Source organism: Panthera pardus, unplaced genomic scaffold (genome assembly GCF_024362965.1).
Source record: "Panthera pardus isolate Hobbes unplaced genomic scaffold, ASM2436296v1 HiC_scaffold_13, whole genome shotgun sequence".
Taxonomy (NCBI): Eukaryota; Metazoa; Chordata; class Mammalia; order Carnivora; family Felidae; genus Panthera; species Panthera pardus.
In genome coordinates, this window is record NW_026526688.1 from 43,989,752 (window position 1) to 44,013,173 (window position 23,422).

Sequence of the window (23,422 nt, forward strand, 5' to 3'; positions counted from 1 at the left end):
CATCTTCCTCCCCACCTGGGGGAAAATGAATGACAGGAGTAAACAGCCCCAAGATCACCGAGCCTTGATCCAGAGGGATGGCGCTGTGTCCACTCCAATTACTGGACCTAGGAGATTAATGGTGACAGCTCACTGCCAGGGTGGCAGCCCCAGGCAGACACTTCCTGGTCAAGGAAGAATGTGCCAACATGCCTGAGCTGAGGACCTCAGGCAGCCAGCTGTCAGGCCAGGGATGCCAGGAAACAGCACCTGGGGAGGGGCAGGGCGTCAGAGCCTATGCAAGCTGCCTCTCCAGGCCACAAACTGTCTCTTCCAGGGAAAAGACAAGAGGATGCTGACTGCAGTCTGTCCCTCTCTTAATTCACGTACACCAATCCTTCTCCAACTTTGGTGCACATCAGAATCTCCTAGGGAGCTCGCCTGAAAAGGCCCGGGCTCAGGCCTCACCCAAAAAACACTGAATCAGAGTCAAGTGGAATGTGGTCAGAACATGCACATTTTTTAAATGTTCCCAAGTGATCCCTACACAGGCCCAAGTTTGAGAACAACTGGTCTACATGACAAAATCTAGCCCTTGATTCTGTATTGGAGTATATTTTTCTGTGAGTTTAAGTCTCTTCTTACTAGATTTTAAGCACATTGAGGACATGAGTGGAATCGTATTCCTCTACAGAGCAGACTCCTCAACTTAAAACAAACAAACAAACAAACACCATTTACATGGTGGACAAGTTCCCAAACCAGTCCATAAAAGCCTGCTATACTCAGAGTGCCAAAGGCCTCCCATCCACCACTGGCGAATGACGTTTCTTTGGAATGACTTGTTCATGTTTTGAACTTGGCTGTCACTGAGTTTGCATTTCCCATGACCTTGGGTAGGGTTCCAGAGGGACAACAATAAGGGGCAGGGGGCATAAAAGGATTGAGTCCCAGCTACAAGAGGGTCAAGGGCTTGAGGAGAAGGACGAGAAGCATCGAGATGAGAGCATCTAAGCAGATGCGGAATGGAGACAGGCTGATGGGAAGACTACTATGTGAATCACCTGGGGATATATATATATATATATATATATATATATATATTTGTGGGGGTTTTTTTTATTGATTTTGAGAGAGAGAGAGAGAGAGAGAGAGACGCAGAGGAGACAGGGAGAGAGAATCCCAAGCAGGCTCCATGCTGTCAACACAGTGTCCAAAGTGAGACTCGATCCCATGAACCGTGAGATCATGACCTGAGACAAAAGTCAAGAGTTGAACACTCAACAGACTGATCCACCCAGGTGCCCCAACCTGGGGATGTTTTTAAACAAACTAATACCCATGCCTCATCCTCAGTTTTGGCTGATCTGGGGTAGGGCCCAGGCACCTGTATGTTTCTCAAGCTCCCCACTGATTCCACGGTGCTGCCTGTTTTGAGGACCAATGCTGCACACACTGGCTGGTCCTGCTGACTGTGCGCTGGCAATGTAGCAGCTGGTGAGAGAAAGTCACGCCCAGTGGCAGTGTACAGGGTGACCCTGGCTGCTGCACCAGCAGTAAACAGGGAGGAAGGGAAAGGCGGGGCGGTGGGCAGGGAGACAGAAAGGGGATTCCAGTGCCACATGAGGCTGTCAGCAATTGTGTGTGAGGATGTCTGTTAAGTCAGGAGCATTCTAAATTTTCTGGAACAATGTAGGGCACAGGACAGGTTCCCATTAAATGGTGGACAGTTTTTGTTTTAAGTTTATTTATTTATTGAGAGAGAGAGAAACAGCAGGGGTGGGGCAGAGAGAGAGACAGAGAGAGAGAATCCCAAGCAGGTTCTTTGCCATCAGCACAGAGCCCGATATGGGGCTCAAACCTATGAACCACGAGATCATGACCTGAGCTGAAATCAAGGGTTGGCTGCTTAACCAACTGAGCCATGCAGGCGCTCCGAATGACTGACAAGTTTTTATGACGATACTGCCAACACCTTGCTTTTTGCTCAAGTGTTCTGCCACCAAGGACCTCAAAGAAGCTCCCACTTCCCATGAGTGAAAAGCGTAGAGTTTATTCTTTTCCATTACCAAGGAAGGAGCAGACATGCCCACACAGAGATGTGACACACCTCCTATAGTAAGCCTGTTTTCCAGAAGCAACATTATTTCTTGTTGAAATAGAAAATTTTTACCCGTGTGTCTCCTGCTGCCTTTCCCATCTTCTAATGAGAGTAACAGGGAACACAGAAATGACCAACTATAGAGTCATAAACTCACAGCACAACAACACTAAGGTTCTGGTGATCCCTCATCATTCACCATATGAGTCCTCTAAGGCTCAAGGTGGGGAAATGACTTCCTCAACAAGCAGATAAAGGCAGAGCTTGTAACTCCCAACATCAATCCGATACTCTGGCAAAGCACAACTGGAGGAAGAAAAAAGGAAGCTGATGCATATGTAGAGTCTATTATGCACCAGGCCTGTCGCTAGGTACTCCTACGCATTGCTTCATCCTAGCAATCCCATTTTACAGATGAAGATACTAAGGACTGAGCAGGTGAAGCAACTTGTTCAAGGTCACACATGCACTGAGTAGTCAGGCCAGTACGCAAACCCAACCCTTTCTGATTCTCCAATCTCATGCTCTTTCCTTTGTACCTTGCCACCTCCCGTGAGACAATCCTTCAAATGTACAAGGACCTGCTCATTATCTGAGAGTTGATTATCATTGAAAGGTAAATACAAGAGCAGGACCAGCAGGGTTACACCAAAAGAGGCCCTATATAGTTACCCAAGCTGGGCAGGGCAGGAACTGGTCAAACTGGCTCTTGGCTGCCAAACTCCAAAAGACTGGGGATTCAGAGTAGAAAGGGGGAAAGAGAGAGGCTAGCCATCTTACCTTCTCTCATATCCCTCAGTGGTGCCTAGCAGAACACATTAGGTGGTCAAAAACAGCTTGCTAGTTAACTAGTGGGAGAAGGAGGAAGGGAATGTATGTGGAAATCCCACAACTAGGCCCTGAGCCAACATGGCTGCCCATGGGCTGAAACCACAACTCAAACCACCAGAAGCCAAGGCCAGACACAGACTCTCAGAAAAGAAAGACTTGCCTAGGAAGAGCCATGTGATGGGAACAGAGGGGAAAGCATAATTCCCTCTGCCCCACATTCCACAGCCCTCACCCTAGAATAAGAATAACCAAAAGGAAAGTAACCAAGCTATTCCCAGGGATTAGGTGATCCAGACAGTGGCTTGACCTGTTGCTCTGGTGTCAAATACATCTCCTCCCCTCCACTCTGCAGCTCCACTTCCTGATAACTAACTTGAGGAAGAGTGAAATGTCCATGGCTATTCTCCTCATTCTATAGTTCAAAATACACATTTAATCTTTGCCTTCCAGAAAAGTCAACTCTGTATCATAAATTGCTGTGTTGGTATAATGCTTGCATTCTATTATCTGGATGCCTCTTTTTCACTGACACACATCAGCACCGGCTTCAGCCAGTGGCTGGACTTTATGATTTGTAAGTCTCCTGCCACCACATTCCCAGCCCCTTTATTTCCCTCCCCCAAATCCTGGTGATAGTGACCAAAAGACGTGCACCAAGGCCCTGGCTGTAGATAATCCCCTGGACACATTCAGATTCCAAGACTCCAACTACTGGCCACAAAAATGGTTCTAAAACTAAAACCTTAAACTCAATAAGCCAACCCCCTTCAGGGTGCCTGGATAGTTCAGTCGGTTGAGGGTCCAACTCTTGATTTCGGCTCAGGTCATGATCTCATGTTTCAATGGGTTCAAGCCCCATATTGGGCTCTGCACTGACAGTGTGGAGCCTGCTTGTGATTCACTCTTCCCCCCACCCTCTCTACGTCTCCTGTGCTTGCTCTCTCTCTCTCAAATAAAAACCTTAAAAAAATTTTTAAATTAAAAATAAAAAAAAAAGTAAGCCAACACCTTCACCCCTGTGCTCAAGGCAGCCCCCTCCACACATGCCTCAAATTCAAGAGTCATTTCCCCTCCAGCCTCGAACTGGCCCCGTACCCCACTGCCCCGCATCTGCCCGCGGATCCACACTCTCTCCCAGTCAGCCTGGTCCTAAACCTCCGAATGCTCTCCTTCACCCTTCTGTCAGTCACCAAGCCTGTCATTTTCTTCCTTCACAGGGCCTCTGGATCTGTCCCTTCCTCCCTATTCACCTTGCACCACCACCACTGACATTCCAGGAAACCCTAGAAAAATGTCTCACTGTGAACAAGTAACATCTCGGTGACACTTTAGAGTTTATGCAAGCACTTTCACAAAAATTATTTAATCTTTACGGCAACTATGTCAGAGGGAGATATAATTAATATCATTACCCCTACTTTACAGAGGAGGACAGGAGACTCAAAAACGATCGGTGTTTCCCTAATTAAGGTATACCTCAAAGTGTTCTGTGCTCAGCTGATGTGAACTAAGAAAACGGGCTCGGAAGCAAAATCTAACAGGCAGCTCCCTCCCAAATATACAATTGCCCGCTTTGCCTTAGAGGCATTATTTGAATAAAAATAATAAAATGCCATTCTTTTGTATATAGTTTTATAAATACATAAACATAGATGTATATGATAGATATATTCAAACAAATATTGAAGACTGAAATCTAAAAGCAAAACATTAACAACAATATAACCAAAGACAAATTTTAAGAAAACTTAGAACAGTTTCTTCACGGCTTCACATGGGTAAAACCTCAGCTACATCTCTCAGCTTTCCTCTCTTTTTGTTGCTTGAACTTTAATAACAAGTAGGGCTAACTATTAACACAATTTTCCCCAAGTGCCTCTTGGTTTTCACTTCTTTTTAATTTAGACAAAGTACCATCTTGTTATAAAGAAGAGGAGGATTGTTTTTTAAAAAACCGCATGATTATACTCTAGTATTTTATGTTCATTCTCCAAAAGTCCATGCATAATTTTAATTCTAAAAACATTAATTAAATAGTAATGTTCCCTTAACAGAATTTGCATTTGGGTGAAAGTACAGATCTGTTGCTTGCAATCTTTTAGAATTTTTTTTCCCCAAAGGAATTCTGCATCCTTACTCTAACACAGTATGGACAAAAGCATGCCAGAAATTCTACTTAGCCCATTAAATCATTTGTCTACGTGGAAAGTTAATACACATACCAATAACACAAAACCCATGAATGAAAAACACTTGGCTCAAACAACTGCTGAAGATCTGAAAATTATCATGATGCTTGTTTATACAGAGAGTATCTCTGGATAGACACACAAGAAACTGGTCATGTGGGCTGCCTCTGGCTAGGGAAAGACGTGGCTGGCACAGAGGACTGGAAGGGAGTAACCTGTCACTATATGTGAGCTGTCCTACATTTTGAATTTTGTACCATATGCATGCATTGGCTATTTTTTTTAAGTTCTCTTACCGGTTCTTGGCATTTTGACAGGGTAAAGCATGTGATGCAAAGATCTTTTAAATATTGTTGGATTCTAGCCAAATTTTGCTCAAGGAGGTTTCTGACAGAAAACACAATTTTAAAAAGTAGCAATTTTCACCTAGCCTTTAAGACAACACTATTGTCGGGGCGCCTAAGTGGCTCAGCCAGTTAAGCATCTAACTTCAGATCATGATCCCGCAGTTGGTGAGTTTGAGCCCCTCATTGGGCGCTCTGTGTCAGCATAGAGCCCACCTCAGGTCCTCTGTACCCACCTCTCTCTGCCCCTACCCTACTCATTCTCCCTCTCTCTCTCTCTCTCTCTCAAAAATAAACATTAAAAAAAGAGACAACATTATTGCTCATTTATATGTTCTATATATTCCTACCACTGTTCTGTATTCTACTAATATATCCAAAAACCCAAAATAGTCAAATAACCATCTTTTTTGTCAACACAGGTGAAACTGCTTGCCACTTTCAATGGAAAGAACTTATTAAAAGTTCTTTAAAAAAAAAAAAAAAGCAAAGGGCTTTCATTGCACCCCAGAGTTACCAGGAGAGATAACAATCTTTCTGAAGGTTATAATGATCCATAATTCATATCACAGCCTTTGCAAAGTAAAAGCATCTGAGTATTTTTCTGTCAACAGAGAGAAAATACACTTCGCAGAGTACATTTGACAAGAACAACCATCTAGTACAACAGTATTTTCATGCTTCTGTAATTACGTCTTGCAATTACTTAGGCAAGTGGGCATCACGAGGGTGGAACATAAGCGTTGCTGTGCAACTAAAATATAGTTAGTCACTCTGTAGGTCACTGTAATAAAGTAAAGCAGCCCAATTAAGGTATTTCCTCTCCTCTCTCATGATAGAGACCAACATTAAATTAAAATACACGCGCTCGTTCTGTAATATCATAGTGACGTTTCAGGGAGATCCAGCCAATGTTTGTTTCTGTTCAAAAATTATTTGTGTACTTAATATTATCAGCGTATCAATTTTTAAAAGCATTAGCCAAATCTGTGGCCATAACCAATAATATTGAAACTTTCTATTTATAGGGGTGCTTTTTAGCAAATGGGTTTCATCCCATATCGGTCTGGTGTCACCACTGCCTGTATTAAAAACTTTACCACATTGAATCCAAATTCTATCGGACATCTGGGGCTGTACTGGGCCCGTGCATGCTGATGCCTAGCGTACCCCTGCCATTCATCCCGTGAGCAGACACGGCTGCTGTGCACACAATGGCCGGCACCTGTAGCTCTGTTTCCGAGGGCAGCCTTCAGGCCTCTGGAGCTGTTTTGCCCACACTGGTAGAGCCAAAACCAGTGACTGTCCAGTGGGGCATGCGAAAGCCCATGTCTCTCGGAGAACTCTGAGGCCTAACCTACAGCGAGCCCCCCTGCAGCATCAGGCTGAGGCCTACCCTTTGCCAACTTCTTGGAAGATCTTTGTCTGGCTTCCTCTGCTTCCCTGTCCTGCTTCCCAGCTCTCTTGACAGCTTCCAGAAGAACATTTCCTTAAGAAAGAGCTTGGCACAAATCCTTGTCTTGGTGCCTGACTCCTGGTCTTGGGGTCTCACTCTAACCAGGTGAGCTCACCTTCCTCCTTGGGACAGCCTCTGTCCCCAAATGACTGCTGTTTCCCTCACATAGAATACCTTCCTCTTCCTCTTTGGCTCTGCTTAGGATAGAGTGCATAACAATCAAATGAGAGGGGTGCCTGGGTGGCTCAGTCAGCTAAGCGTCCAACTTCAGCTCAGGTCATGATCTCACAGTTCCTGAGTTTGAGGCTCACTGCTGTCAGCCTGTCAGTGCACAGCCCGCTTCACATCCCTTGTCCCTTCTCCCTCCCCCACTTGCACTCTCCCAGAAATAAATAAATATTGAAAAAAAACCCTATCAAATGAAATAGCATAAGTGAAAACACTTCAAAACCTATAAAATGCCCTGCAAATGGGAATCACTTGTGGTAATAATTCATCTCACCCATCCTTCCATATCTGGATCTAGCACCACCCCCCTCCACGAAGGTGGGGGTCCCACTCTCCCTGCCACATTTTTTTTTAATCGTCCACCTCCTCACCGACAGTGTAAGCTCCATGAAGGAAAAGATGCGGTCTATGCACTGCTGGAGCCTCAGCATCCACAGTGGCTTATGGTGCACAGGGCGTGTTTAGCAAACCTGTGTTAAGTTGTGTTGCTAAACTCCAGTAGCTCACTCTACTCTTCGCCCTTCAGGAAACGAAGGGCTGACAGCCATGTTAGAGATCATCTAGAGTACCTACAGCCCAGTGAGCACAGATACCTCACCTAATGTACAAAACCACTCAGTGGCAGAGCCAGAATCTGATCCTTCATCTCGCCTCCCAGACCTGAGAACTTTCCATGTGAGGCTCCACCTTGAGGCCCTACACCTTCCCTGGATGGGCAGACACACCAGAAAACTGCACCCCCTTCCCCTTCAGCCAACCTACTGGCATCTGGGCCATTCAACTCAACACTGTGCCATCTTGTTATAAAGCTGCGCTGAGATTTTTAGCACCACAGTCGTGTGTGATGTTTTCATCTCTCCAGCTAAACCTGAAGCTTCCCGGTGGCAAAGACTTCACTGAATTCAGCTCCCACCTCGTCTCCAGGACCTTGCACAGGGCTGAGCACAGACATCAGTGGGAGGAAGCGGATGCAGGTGAAGAAAGCAGGCACTGGAGCATCTATACCTGGCTCCAACTCCAGCTCTACATTTTAACACCTGTGTGACTCTGAACAAAGTTGCCAAACTTCCTGCTCCTCGTCCAGAGTGATGACGGTCCCTGAGTCCCAGGATTATTAGGAGAACGTAATGAGATAATGTATGTAAAACATTTCACGCTCGGTAAGCATAAGCAGCAGGTAACAGTAATAGTAGCAGCAGCAGTAGGAAAAACAGGCTCCATAACCACCAACTACCAAGTGGCTTCAACAGGCAAAGATCAGAGACATGGGCTGAAAGAATCCCCTGCTTATTAGTGCCTATTAACTAAGATACCTTATCAGGCGTCTCTTTTGCCCTATAAAAATAAGATAGTGAGTGACCGAACGCAGTTCCATGTCTCTCTCCTCAGGGGCAGAGCACCCCCTCCACCCACCCTCTCCGTTTGCTCCTGGGGATCATCTCCAATCCACCCTTCTCCTGACTTCCAGCACTCTGCTTTGTCCGCCTCTGCAGAGTTTCCACTCAATTTAGGCCCAAGGGAAGCCCAACCCCAGGAGAGCAGTGTTGGGCACTCTGCATTTCACAAAGGCCTCCCTTTGGACAGACTCTTCACTTGGCCCTCTTTGGTCTGTTCATCCATTCATTGAGCACACACCTTTATTGAATGCTGGACACTATGGATCAAAACCTAAGCCAGATGAGCTCCCTACCCTAGAGGACCTCCCAGCCCTGAGCGTCCTCTGGCTTCTCTTTCTTAATCAGAGAGTGCCTCTAAAGCTTTCCTTCCTCCTAAGCAACATTACGATGATGGTCTCATTATCAGCAATAAAGGCAGAAGAACTGGAGTCAGACTGCCAGGGCTGGAATCTTGGCTCTGAAACTCTTCACTATGTAGCCATGGGCAAATTCTTCCCCTCTCTACCTCACCCACCTCACCTTTACAGTAAGGACAATAATACCTATCAATTAGACTTGTCAGAATAAAATGAAAACCCCATGAAGTCTTTAGAACAGTTCTTGCCACACAGTAATAAATGTTCACTAATACTATTTTACAACTTATAAAAATATCCACTCTCAAATCTAGAATGGCTATTTGGCCATTAACACAATGATGAGCTAAGTCAACAGCTGAAGGAGGAAAATGTTCTAAACTATTGTTCTGAACTATGTCAACAGCAAGACTCTGCTTTTTTAGGCATATGCCAGGCCAGCTGAAATCTCTGCTTCCAGGGAAACTGTAAAGACTCCCCAGCAGTGACCACAAGTTCTATTTGGTAACTCAAACTCAAAGAAGGCTCTAGCACAAAGTGCAGCCGAGAGCTCAGTCAGCAGGGAAGTACAAGAGGCTGCCCTTGGCAGATGAGGGCTCACCCCAGAGGTCCTAGTAAGGCGGCCCAGGGCAGAGCATTCAAGGTTAGTGTGGGTTCTGGAACCAAGGAACAGTAAAATCAGTGGGCAGTACAGAGCAAGGGAAATCCTGACAACTGGCAATATTTGAAATCTGAGATGGTAACAATGTGGCCTTGAGTGATCTGTCACTGACAGCAAGGCTCTCAGTCTGTGGTCCAGGATATGAAGGAGCATCCAGCTCTCAGGGGCAGTAGCTGGCAACAGTTAAGTCAGGATTCCCCAAGCAAATGAATCTGCATTAAGAACAGTCTTAGCAGGAAGCATGGCGGTAAGCAGGTAGGTCAGGATAAAAATACTTTTGAATTACCTTAGCTAATATGATAGGTGAGTCAGAGAAGGTACACAGAAGGAGAAAAAGAGAAAGGGAATGATAAGACCCAGAGACCATGAGTCACCCTTAGCTCACCCCTGGCATGCCAGGGGCCAAGTCGACCAGCAACAAAGATTTGATCCCAAGCTCCTCCAACAATGCCACTTCCTTTTGCAGTGGCTCTGTTGACCCAGCTAGGGGCACCTGTACAGAACAAAGGCAAGGAAAATGATAGAGTAGGGCCAGAAGGCAAACCTAAGACAAAAACACTATAAGAGGCAAGCATTCCAGGCTAAGTCAAGGATGTAAGTGTTCATAGGGTTCATTCTGCACACTCAGCATTTTCAATGAAAGTGATCAACAGAAGGTTATCAGGAATGAGAGGTGACACACGGGGCACAGTTCTATTTAGGGGTTAAGTTTTTTCTGGAGGAGGTGACTAGCAGCAGCTAACCAGAGTATGTTTTCTATATCTACAGCATGTTCTCTCGCCATCAAATCCAGAGGGCAAATGCCAAAGGCCTCTAGAGGGTTAGTCCCTGGATAATAACCTAGAGATTCACAGTAATCTTTTTCCACTGCACATCTTAAAGCACATATCCATCCCTGAACATTCAGACTTTCCCCTTCCCAAGTCTTTGAACCAGAGCCAGATCTCAGCCCCACACTCCTCCCTGCCACAACATGGCTGTGACCCATGAACTTGACATTCAGGGGCCATGCCAATCTTTGGGGACTCATTCCACCAAACTTCCATTGCTCCAGGGAAATGGGAAGGAAAGACCCAACAGCACTCATAGCACCAGAAATAAAAGACTTGAGACTTTTTCTCATACCACTGACAACACCAGGGGCTCCCAAGCCCAGCAATTGAAAGTAGGGGACCCTATCTTTGTGTCTCACTGCCACAAAATGCTAGGCAGGTCACCTAAGTCTGGCCATGTCCTCGATGAAGTCAATTCCAATGTCTGAGACTCAGTTTCTCATCTGTTACCATCAAGAAGCAAAACTAGGTGACCACCAAGGTCATCTCCCACCCAGGATTCTACAACTCCCTGATGCAAGAGACCAAAGAAGTCCAACGTTTGTTGAGCTCAGGGAACCAGGCCACACTCCCTGCCAGGGAGGGGCCCCAGACTGGAAGAGCAGGAGTGGCCATGAGGCCACAGCCACAACAAGGGAAGTGAAAGAAAGCAAGCCATGCCTTGGAGCCTGAAACAAGCCGGGCCGGCCTCTGCTGAACTTCTGAAGTTTTAAATTCCTGAGCGTAAGAAAAGATACCAGATCTCCAGGATCAGGACAAATGAGCTTCTTCTTCCTCAAACTAGTATCTGGGATGGCTGTGTGTGTGTGTGCGTGTGTGTGTGTGTGTGTGTGTGTGTGTGTGTGTTGTAGGGAGTTTCACTCCTTACTGACCACCACTGTGATGCTGCCCACAAGAGATGAAGTGCTTGGAGCTAATCCCATGCGTATTCCTCCCAGGCAGTGACAGGCAGCCAGCCACCTTCCCATGCAGCCTCTCACCTGGGGGTTGTCCATGTACCAGAGAAGGCAGTTGGCCTGGGTGTCCAGAATAAAGTACCTCCGCAGAAACTTGCCGCTGTTCTCATTCTCCTCGATGTCCAGAAACCCACAGATTCGGTTCTGTCGATCCACATAAGGCATTCCTGGGCTCTGCTCACATCACCCTGCATGGCAGGAAGAAGGGAGGTGCTGATGAGGAGGGTGAAGGGTGCCCTGCCTCAGGACCTGGAGGACCTTCACTCTGGCTTGACTCACCTCTGTAAGAAGGTAGGCTTCTACATATCAGCCCCTTTCCCCAGAGCAAATGTTCCACCCCAACCAGATCCTGGAAACCTCTATCAATTCTGTTCGATAAGCAGCCATCAAAATTCATTAACATGTCTCAACTAAGTGTCCTGAGGGCCCACTGTGTGCCGAGCAGAGTCTTATGCAACTTTACACATAAAAAGAGGATATAAGCCTAGACTTCGGGTCAGGGGCCTGGGTTCAAATTCCAGTTTTAGCTACTTATGAATTGTGTGACTACAAACTAATCTTTCTGCACCTCAGTTTCTGCACCTGTAAAATGGGGATAATAGTGGTACCTACACCTCATAAGATTTTGGTGAGAATTAAGTGCCCCATGCACATCAAGCATTTTACGAACACTAGGCATTATGATGACCCTTTACAAAGCCCTTGTAAAGTAGGTCATAACCCAATTTTATACACAATGAAACTCAGAAAGGATTTAAGCTCCAATTCAAATACCTGCATAAAACTTTGCCAGGAATGCAGCCACAAAGAGCAAACCCTCCAGCTCCAGGAAGGTACTAAGGAATTAAATCTGAGGGGCTCATGGGGCCTTGTGGCAGGGCCACATCCCTCAGCCCTAGCTTCACTTACTTCACTCTGCTGTTCCCCAAAGGCCACTTATGACTGAAAGAATGAGGAATCAGAAGAAGGCTCCAACCAATGAACACGGTCACAGATTCCAACAAGGCCTCTGATGATGGGAGACAAGCTTTGCCTTCAAGCCGGACTCCCTTCTCCTCATGATTTCCTTCTGACTCTCCAAAGAGCCAAACAAAAGGGCAGGAGCTCTCTTCTCCTCCCCAAAGAGGATGAGCGCCTTCCAACAAGCAGCTACACCCAACCCGGATGCACAGGTGGAACACAAGGGCCAGAAAACGCCATGTGACATTCTGACTTTCAAGAACAAACACCACCCACCACTGGGTCCCGCTTGGCTCTGACAAGCAAACCTCACTATGACCCAAGCCCACCAGGGCCCTAAGCAAAGTGGTGAGCTGGCTGGCTTACGGCCATGCCTGCACCACAACACTGGGTCAGCAAGTAAGCCACCAAGATGCTGCACCCAAAGTGGTGCAAGCCCAGGGTAGGCCAGTCCCACATTCCCACAAGATCAGGCTCATTCGAAGGGTAGCTACTGGCAGTGTGGTCTGCTCTCCCTCCCACCCCCACAGGAGGCCCTGCAGTGTGGAGAGGCTGCCCCAAGAAGAAAGTGCCTCCCCCCTCCCCCGACACACACAAGGACACCAATGAACAGTAAATCCTTGATTGCGGGTTAAGATCAGCCCAGATTCCCAATGGGGACAGATGACAGGGGACCCAACGGCCACTTGATGGGTAATGATGGGGGACAAAAGAGTACAGCAGGCAGAGAAACAAGACAAAGATGAAGCAGCACAGCTAAGAGGGAAGAAAAGGAGAAGTAAAAGGGAAGGTGAGAAGATAAAAAGTGGAAAGACGGGGTTTTAAAAGATGGTGGAGGAGAAGGAAGTACAGCAGAAGTGGAGGAAGTGGAAACAGCATTACGTCCGTCACAGGTGCCTGCAGCCAGACCCCTGCTTCCCAGCGCTTTCCCGAGCTGAGCGTCCACCCTGGCTCCCGTTTCACAGTGGGGAGAGCATGAGGTCAGGAAAGGGGAAGAGATGGGCTTGAGCCAAGAGTCAGGAACAAGCACCATAGGAGGAATTTCAAGTCTTCTAGCAAACGCTGAGTTAAAGACGGGAGGCGGTGTTGGTTGGGAAGGAGCACAGCCCTGAGACAGGATGCAGTTCCCCACCCCCCAGAGAATCAGGAAAATCGGAGTCCCACGCAGAAAGGCTAGGATGACCCAGGCATCCCGTGCATAGTCCCATGCACAGCTCCTTGAGGGAGCTCACCCAACCCTCAGGAAAACTCAGTAAATTCCCTTGGTGGCAGCCTAGCCACAGAGATAGAATTTCCAGGGGAGGTCAGGACTATTGCCACTCCTGGAACATCTCTAAGAGAAAGCTTATAAACTGCAGTGGGATAACCAAGCCGACTGTCTCTAGCCCCAGTTGGTAAGCACAGCATCCAACTTCATGCGGGCTTTCAAATGTTCCCTTTTCAGCCTACAGGATTCATCAGTGCCAGTCTTTTTGTCAGGTCACAGGCTAGGGAAGGCACTCTTTCTACAATCCTCCAACAGTCTACTTTTGTTGAGGGGCTTCCCATTGACATGATCCATGAATGGGAGAGGATCCTCATGTGCCAAAAGAAGGATAACAAAAAGGATTCTGGTTATGTCTCCTGGCTATGGTTTTATCGCCAGAAAAAAAAGCTGCTCAGATGTCCTGGGAAGCAGCTGAGTCATGGAGCTCATCGAGAGTGTGGGTGGTGAGGAGAAAGGATGGGCTGCAGGAGAAGCAAGCATCATGTGTAAACGTTGTTATGACTAGCCGACCCACACAGAGGCAACACACTCACAAGATGGCGCACCAGACACAAACCTGAGGTCCTAACCCCCAGTCCTCTGTCAGTTCATTCTGACCCCATTTGTGAATCCTTTGTCAGAACAGCGGCTAAGGTTTGGTACAGGGAGTCTGCAGCTCCCAAACCCCCAATCCCCTCTCCCTACTCTTCAACCTGCCACCACCATCTTGCAAGTCCCCTTGGCTCCTCCTCTTTTTCCTGGAAAGCCCCCCCCCCCCCAGTAGAGTGATCTCAGCCACCCCAAGCGCAGCCCCAACAAGTGGGCACTGAGGGGAGAAACGGAAGTGCTACTAATTGATTCATGAGGGGAGAAAAACACCTTGATGCACATGTACGCACAGTCACCCCAAATTCCCCTCCTAAGACCAAGGCAAAGCATTGTAATGTTCTCTCTCACAACATTTCTCCAATTATATGGTTTTAGCCCATTTTGTGACTCTCTAAAATCACTTGCTATCTTAAATTTCATTTGAATCCAAATTCTCTGGTGTAAACCTACGGGTGGGGGTTGTTTTAGAGGGTGCTTTATCCCAGTAGTTACCCCCAACCCATGTCCTGGGCCCCACACCCTGACAATGACTCTCTCCCCACCTCCTGGGACAACATGCCAAATGTTCTTGCTGGGGTGCAGCACCAGACACCCCTGCCCCGGACTAGCCCTAGTAGCATAATGAAGCCTTTGCTCTAGTAGCATAATGAAACCTAGTACCTTCTGAGCCTCCACAACACAATGGTGACAAAAAGTACAGAATATTTGTAGAGGAAGGGACCTCAATTCCACTCCACTCAGTAGCCTCTTTCCAAAGCACGTCAAACCTCCCTAGAATTTTCCAATTTTTGGTGCAAAACTCAGAGCATAACAATGCTGGAATTTAAAAAAATTCACTCTGGCCAACCATTTTCACTTTTGCAAGCTTTTTCATGCCCCTATCCGCATAATTGGCCTTTTAAAATTTTTAAATTATATCATAAACATGTTCCATGTTGCTACATAGTCTTTATAACAATTGCCTTTAATGGTTGCATAACATTACTAAACTGCATTTACTATAATTTACTTAACCATTTCTCTAGGATCAGACAGATTATACTCAATTTTTGATTATATAAATAATGTTAAAATTCTTATTTTCATGCTTTCTTTCTCCTCTTACATGGAAACAGCATACATAATTTCCAAGCAATAATACGACTAGGTCATAGGTAATGATCTTTTAAAATTCTTGAGACCTATTACAAAGTTACTTCCTAAAAATATTTTCTGTTTACATCACAGTCAGCAATATAACGTTACCATCTCTAGAATCGTATATACATTGGATGTTCTCATTTTAAACTGTTGCTAGTTTTAAATATATAATGATGCCTAGTGAGGCTGAACATTTTTTTCACGTTTGCTTCCTGCTTCATCTTCCTTCCTAGACTTTGTTAAATGCAAATCAAAATTATGTATACATACAATAGTGTGTTCTCTCTGTCTCTCTCACACTCACACACACACACACACACACAATCAAACCAAGTCAAAACATGCCCTCCCATAATCCAAATAACTGAATAATGCATTTTAATGAAAAGTAAAATAGAAAAGAGGCTGGGGTGCCTGGTTGGCTCAGTCAGTTAAGCATCAGACTCTTGATTTTGTCTCAGGTCATGATCTCACAGTTCATGAGTTCAAGCCCTGCATCAGGCTCAGCGCTGACAGTGCAGAGCCTGCTTGGGATTCTCACTCTACCTCTCTCTCTGCCCTTCCCCCACCCAAAGTAAATAAATGTTTTTTTAAAAAAAGAGGAAAATTTTATATGATCCAGATTTCTTCAGTATACAAGTTCCTAAGTATGCACTGCACTTGAAAATATGTTAAATATTTAATTTGTGGTAAAAGTGAGACTGAGCAAAAAGTGAACTGCATGGAGTTACCCATTGATGAGCAACAGAAGATGGGTTAATGTCAAATAAATCAAGATTGCTGGCCAACATTTGCAGTTGACCAAATGAAGCTCATTAGAAGATTCAAGTGCCTTCTACCTTTAGATGAGGTGAAGGGCACTGGGAGATATCTGTCTAAAATATCTCCTTGACTGACCATTTCAATGTCTTACTTTCCATTACTGGAGAATGTTTAATCCAAGAATAAAACTGTCCCCTACGAATTGAGGCAACTGACATATTTATCAGGCTGATTAAAATAAGAGACAGCTGTGACCAACACCCTAAGGAAAAAGAACACACACCAATGGGAGACAGAAGCACTAGTGGGTTAAGAATGTAAAGAGAAGATTGCTTCTGGAAACAAATGTCATCTACTTGAAAAGATTTCTTAGGGCTCTTACACACCCAGGACAAGAGCATGAACTTTTGTGGAAGACCATTTGGCAATATATAACAAAAGAGCTAAATATGTTCATACCCTTTGACCCAGTGATTCTACTTCTAGGACTGGATCCAAATAAATAAAGATGCAAATAAAGATTAAAATTTGGGGGCACCTGGTGGCTCAGTCAGTTAAGTGTCTGGCTTTGGCTCAGGTCATGATCTCATGGTTCATGAGTTCGAGCCCCTTGTTGGGCTCTGTGCTGACAGCTCAGAGCCTGGAGGCTGCTTTGGATTCTGTGTCTCCCTCTCTCTCTGCACCCCCCACCCCGCTCACTCTGTCTCTCAAAAATAAACATTTTTTTTTTAATTTTTAAATAAAAAAATAAACATTAAAAAAAGATTAAAAGATTTTAAATGACAGCTGTAATAGAATTTCTAATAACAACAAGTTGAAAATGCCCTGAATGTCCCAATGATTAGGGGATAATTAAATTAGGGGACATTCACATAAGGAAATGTTACAGAAGCATTAAAAAAAACTATGTTTCCAAAGAATTTTAAATAAATCAGGGAGAAACTCATTATACCATAAATTTTTTAAATATATAATATGACTTAGAATATCATCTCGGGTTTGAGTTTCATGAGTTTCATGAGTTTGAGTCCCACGCTATCAGGACACAGCCTGCTTGAGATTCTCCCTCTCTCTCTGCACCTCCCCTGCTCACACTCTCTCTGTCTCTCTCAAACTAAATAAATAAACTTGGGGGAAAAAAAGAATATGATCTCGATCCCCTAAATATTATTTTTGTATTTCTATATTTGGATAGAAAAAGACTGACATATAGACATCAAAATATTGGCAGTTCTTATCTATAGGTTATGGGTGAATTTTATTTACTTCTGTGTATTTTCCAAATCTTCCAAATATTCTACAGGGAATGTGTGCTCCCCTTTATTCAGCAGGTGGGAAAGCTATTTAACTGCACACACACCCTGACCCGAGTGTATACATTTTGAAGCTGAGAATAAATTTGTCAAGTCTCCAGATTCCACAAACAAACAAAACCTTGCCTCAATTATAGCTTTCTTGGGACCTTTTGGTGTTTCAAAGTCTTTTTTTTTTTTTTAAAGTAAGCTCTACACCCAACATGGGGCTTAAACTCATGACTCTGAGATCAACAGTCACACCAACCAAGCCATCCAGGTGCCCCAAAGTATTAAATCTCATAAAGCACTATGCATCACAATTGCCCAAGAGCCAGGTACCTACCCAGAGGGCTTTGGCACTCTCCAAACTAGCTGGGTTTGGGTTTCTTACCTACTATTGCAACATCCTCTTAGAGAGGCTCATTCTTTCCCCTGCAGGTTTGGTTCCTTACTCTCTGGTCTCCATAAGAGAACCCCCTGTCCTTAAGGCCAACTCAGTATTCACACCCACATGAATAACTATATTCCTCTACTGCTATAGCACCTAAGCCACACCATGCCCAGTGCTCTGGGAAAATGAAGAAGGAACCCTGACAAAGACCCCTAGTGGAATTTTCCTTCTTGAAACTTAGAAGACAGGGCTGACATTTTTTAAATAAATGGCTAAACAGATGAATGAAGAGATGGATAAATAGATTTATGTTTAAAAGAAAAGCTATAGGGGTGCCTGGGTGGCTTAGTCAGTTAAGCATCTGACTCTTCATTTCAACTCAGGCTGGTGAGACTGAGCCCCACACACCAGGCTCCGCACTATCAGCAGTGAACCTGCTTGAGATTCTCTCTCCCACTCTCTCTGCCCCTTCCCCAATCTCTCTCTCAAATAAATAAATTAATTTTTTAAAAAAACTTTTAAAAAAGCTATAGAGCTATCACATCATTAAAGCTGTAATTTGCTCTACTGGATGTCTTATTTTTAAGATCGCTAGTGCAGTTTGGAGATACAGGAAAAAACAGAGTGAAGTAAGGGAGATTCATCTGCTTGACCATCCTGACACTTTCGAAGCAGATAAAAGGGACAGAAAGTGATAATAGAGATAAAAACCTCAAATAGTATCGTCCCCATTATGAAACGACGTCTGACAGTTCAAATATGAAAAAAAACATCAATTTATTTTAGAAATTTGGAGATTTTTTTTCACATCACTTCGCGTTGGCAGCACAGGGAAATTTCAGGGATTTTGCTCCCGAGAAAGTCAGGATGGTGTTTCTCAACATGTGGTGGGGCATATGCAGTAGAACATCTCTTGTCTGGTTACCCTGCTAGGTTGGAAGGTGGAGACAGCAGTGTCCCGGTGAGTGAGAGGGATACCAACAGGCAATTGCTAAACTCGACAGGAGAAAGTTTATCGGGAAATGACATCAGAGGTCTCAGGGGACTGTAATACGGCAGACAGGAACCAGAGTGAGGAGGTTATGAGCAGTCACTCCACTATCGCTGGAACGCGCGTGGGCCATCAGTACAGAGCTCACCTATGTTTAAATCTGCAGCACAGGTAAGTGTGTCCTGTGCAGCTTCACCAATGCCAAGGGCAGGGTAAAAACCACGATAACAGCAAGACACAAGCAGGGCTGTTTCATCCTTGGGAATGGACCAAAAATTGTAACTTAGGAAGTGTGGGAGCATCTATCTCCTCTTGTTAACTATCACTGCATTTTGAATGTGTCCTAAGAACAAATTCCAAATAGTCTGAAGGCAGGAGAGTCATGTGAGAGAGAAGGGAATGTACTGAGAGCATGTTCCCAACAGAAGTGCGAAGTGAAAAAAGCAAACATCCACAGCAACAGAGGGGTAAGAAAACGTGCCCACGTGACACAGATAGCCCAAACCCTCCTGGACCCTATAACTTTAAGGGGAGAGCCAAAGACACTCAAGAAGGAATTTTTAAGGGGGAAATTTTCAGGGAAAAGGCTGGAGAAACTGAACATTGATACACCGCAATCAAGATGCCAAAAGCAACAAAAACATTTTAAACAGTCATGACGTCTTTTAACAGCAACTTCATCTACGGTCAGAGAAAATGTGGCTGTTGCAGCCAGGAGGAAACGAAGGCCTTCCCGTGGCCCAAGGCTCCACCAGAGATCTCGGGCACAGGTAGGTGAGCAGCCACACCTGGTTTATAAGTTAGCCAATAAAAACGGAGATCTCCAACTTTCAGAAGTGTGGCAGTCCCCTCCCCCACCCACTTAGAAGACACAATTATTTTAGTTTTCACTGCAGGGTTTCCTAACAGGAATCGGGAGCTGAAATCTTCATTTAAAACTTGACCCGCTAAAACACAGGCAGTAGAAAAATGAAAAGGCAACATCATTACTTCTGTCTACTAGCCTTTTTGCAAAGTGCCAGGGGAAACTGTAAATGGCCTCAACCTGTCTAAAGAGAAGGTGGGGAGGAGGACGGACTGGGTGTGGCTAAGAGGATGTGCAGGTGACAATGACCAGTAGGAGTGCATTTGACTAAACTCTTGCACGAAGGTGACCATTAAAAAGGGCATGCTGATTTCAGTTGTCCATCAATGTGGGAGAGTGAAGTGAAAGAGCATGTATTTTAGAGTCAGACAGACTCCACTGAACTCTTCTCCTCATCTGCAAAACGGAGAGAATCGCTTTACCTACTTCAAAGGTGGCCGTGAGGATTAAATAAAATAATGTGTGAAAGTGCTTAACAGGAGTTCTGGTAAAGAGTAAGCACTGCTTAAATGTTGTTATGATGCGTGTGCATGTGTGTGAAGTGCCTGACAAGTAGCATACGGTTACCATTACTACCGCAGAGCTGCTTATTACAGGGCAGGCAGCTGCACGGGCCGTCTCTACCCCTCCAATATCAACAAGCAAATGTCAAGAGAAAGGGATCCCCCTCAAAGAAAGGCATAAACCTCCCTTACTGTTCCCTCTACTCCAAGAACCATCATAGTTTACATCTCTAAAATTCTTCAGGAGAATTTAAAGAAACAATCCAAGAGATCCACAGACTCCATCTTGGCCAGGCTACCCTGAAAGTTAACAACCCAAGCCCGCAAAGATCAGGTTCCAGGGAAGGGACTCCGCCCTGCCTCCCCGCTCCGCCTACAGAAGCATCACAAGGGGGGAGAGAGAGCCCCTTTGCAAGTAGATGGCCAAATTTAAGTCCTAGCTGATGGGGCAGCGAATCCCGGCCTTTGCCCTTTAACTACAGTGTTTCTCAAGAGTGTAAGGACAAGTGGACCTAGCTTCCCACCCTCTTTATCTCAGCTGCCAGCCTCTGTGGGCAGAAAGGCACACCACAGGCCCAACGCTGAAAGCCTTTTGCCCACACTGGGCAGTGTTAGGAGCTCCTGCCTCAGCAGGCTGTGACCTCCACAGTGAAAGAGCTCAATTCAGCTTTTAATCCTCTCCAGTCACTTCAGTCAACAGAGAAGGGGCTTTCACAAAGGAGATAAATTATAAAGCCTAAAAGGTTGGATGGGCTTCACAGCAGGGGCCAGGGGAGGGGAGAGCGGAGCAACCCAAGATTCGGAATAAAGGTCAATGGAGTCTTCCAGTTATGGTCCCGCTGCACCCGCTCCTGGAACAGGAAGGAAGGGACCCCATCCCTCCCACCTCTCAGCAGCCCTATCTCCCCACCCTGTCCCATTCCCTGGCTCAGTGATGGGCTTATACTGGGCAGGGCTAAGATTCTCCTCTCCCCATAGGCTGTCACACTACAATATTTGCTCTGCTTCCTTCCTTTCCAAAGCCTAACAGATTAGATTGCAGGAGTCCTATCCAACTCACTAAGACAGATGGAAAACTGAAAGTAAGGCGACCGAGACTGCTCACAGTAGGAAGACAGAAGAGGTGGGGAAGTCCAGTGTACCAGCACCCGGACGCTCTTTTCTAAGCCCGGGACTACATGGGCCAGAATAAGCCACAGTAACTTCAGTGAATCAGAAGTATTTACTGCACTGTGGCGCACAGCAAGATCCAACTTGAGGCACTCCAGCCTTTTGACAGGGGCATCCCCCACCTGTCCACCGGCCTCATGAAGAAAGGAAATCAATGAAGTGCCAGCTGGGTGCACACAATGAAGACCATGCTCCTGCTGTTTGGAGCTACTTCACAGTGTTCCAGCACTTTTAGCAAACACCCAGCAAGCAAGCAGGAGGGCTGGCTGTTCGGGATATGACTGATACAACTAATACTTCTCCCGTCCCACTTTCACAGAAGCTCTCTAGAGGTAGGCACCAACCAAAACCTGCATGTCTCCAGGATTTATTTTAACGTTGCTAAAATACCGAGCGCAATATGGTTCGGCTCACTAGGATGACAAGATGCAGGCCCTACTTCCTTATACAGAAGAGAGAAGAAAGCACCGACAAGGGAAAAGACAGGCTTGCAAACTCTCTACCAAGGAGCAGCCGGTTTCCAAATCAAACCTAGGTGATTAATTACCCCCATCTGCGAGGTGAGCAGGGCTCCCATCATTAGCTAGCTGGAACACCACCAGGGGCGTCACAGACACCCTGTAGAAAGGCTTAGAAATAGGAGACAAGGTCTAAAGGCAACATCAGAGGAAACCCTCATGCGCCAGCTTGGTGAACCAAATCTCTACAGGATTGAGTTACTGCCACACTGTTCTTTTCCCTTCCAACTGGACAGGTGCAAGCAATTCATGTACCTGCAGCCATTCATTCATCCATTCATTCATTCAACAAACATTTGGCTTAGCACCCAGGAGACGTCATACATTGGGCTGCCCACAGCGTCTAGACTTCAAGCTAGACTTTGCTATGGCAAAAGTCATTGTGTGTTCAACCGGCACACATGGAGAAGACAAGTATCTGAAAGGAGGATGCTTTTTAAAAAGCCTCTTCTGGTTTCTCAGAGCACCCCGGATCTCTATTTTAGGCACTCATGTACAGCCTGCGTCCTCCATCAGACTGCAAGCTCCCTGAAGACAGAGGCTGGGTTTAGTTCATGTCTTTCCTATCCTTACTATCCATTAAATGTCAACTGAGTGCAACCGTGAAACAGAACACAAACACTTCTATTCTTTCAAGACTTTTGGCTTTACTGTTTCTGAAGGCTTTGACACCAAAGAACAACGATGAAGCTCCAGAAAGGAGGGAAAAGGGGGCTGACTTAGATATATTAGGAACAGGAGTACAATTTTGGAACTTCAGCCCCAGTGCAAACCACCACTCAGCGGGCTGAGGTGCCTCCAAGAACCACAGCTGGTGTCCTGGTAAAATGCTTTCCCCTCCCTCTTTCTGCTGTTTACTCTCCTCTGGGAAAAAAAAAAAAAAAAAAAAAAAAAAAAAAACCATTTGGAGTCCTAAAGAAAGCAAAGAGGAGGAACGGGAGACGGAGTTAGAGGGGGGAGATTCGGCTTGAACCCAAACTCGCTAAGAAGGAAGGAAACTTTCAGGCAAAAGGCTGGGGGTGTGGGGGAGGGCTGGCCTGGGGGAGGAGATGTGTAAGGCCCAAGTGGAGGTGGCCCTGCCGCGCCTCCTCTCTGGAGGTGCCTGTACACTTTTCCTTCCTGCACGGCCTCTTTTTTCCCTTTCCTCCTCCTTTATCTGTTTTTTTTTTCTTTTGGTTTGGGGTTTTGTTATTTTTTTGTTGTTAATTTGATGAAGTAACAGTCTTCAGAACTAGAGCAGAAAAGGGAAGCGTATAAGGTGAGGAAGAAGTTAGTGAGAGCCAGAGACAGCTCTCTCGAGGGTGCTTTCCCAATCTGGCACCGAACTTGGATCTTAGGACAGTTTTCCTTCAAGTCACCCCCACAGCCTGGAGTTCCAGAAGCCCGAGGGCCCGAGCTGGACCCAATGGAAAGGAAGGGATCTCCCTAGGGGAGCACTGTAGGCCTGTCACGTAATAAGGTAATAGGGGAAGAGAAAAATGAGGATCCTTGGCCCAGTCCGAGCCCACGGGACTTGCCTGGGACGTTCTCCGCTTTCCTCCCCTACCCGCAGCCCGGGCAGTCGTTGCGAGGCCGGTGCTCCAGCGCCAGAACCCGCAGAGAAGTTTCGCCGCTGCAAACGTGAGAAAATGCAGCTCAGCA

General features: G+C 45.8%; 1 protein-coding gene across 3 annotated transcripts in view; it reads right to left on the reverse strand.

Moving 5' to 3' along the window:
- The window catches only part of PLEKHA2 (pleckstrin homology domain containing A2), a 72,184-nt gene that overhangs the window by 33,774 nt on the left and 14,988 nt on the right, over window positions 1-23,422 (reverse strand). For 2 of the 3 annotated variants that reach the window (XM_053901060.1, XM_053901059.1), the window contains exon 2: window positions 11,356-11,519. In XM_053901060.1, the coding sequence (XP_053757035.1) occupies window positions 11,356-11,496 (141 nt within the window). In that variant the 5' untranslated portion in view covers window positions 11,497-11,519. Of the gene's footprint in view, window positions 1-11,355; window positions 11,520-23,298; window positions 23,394-23,422 lie in introns of all 3 variants that reach the window. The other variant, XM_019440737.2, reaches the window with a different exon arrangement.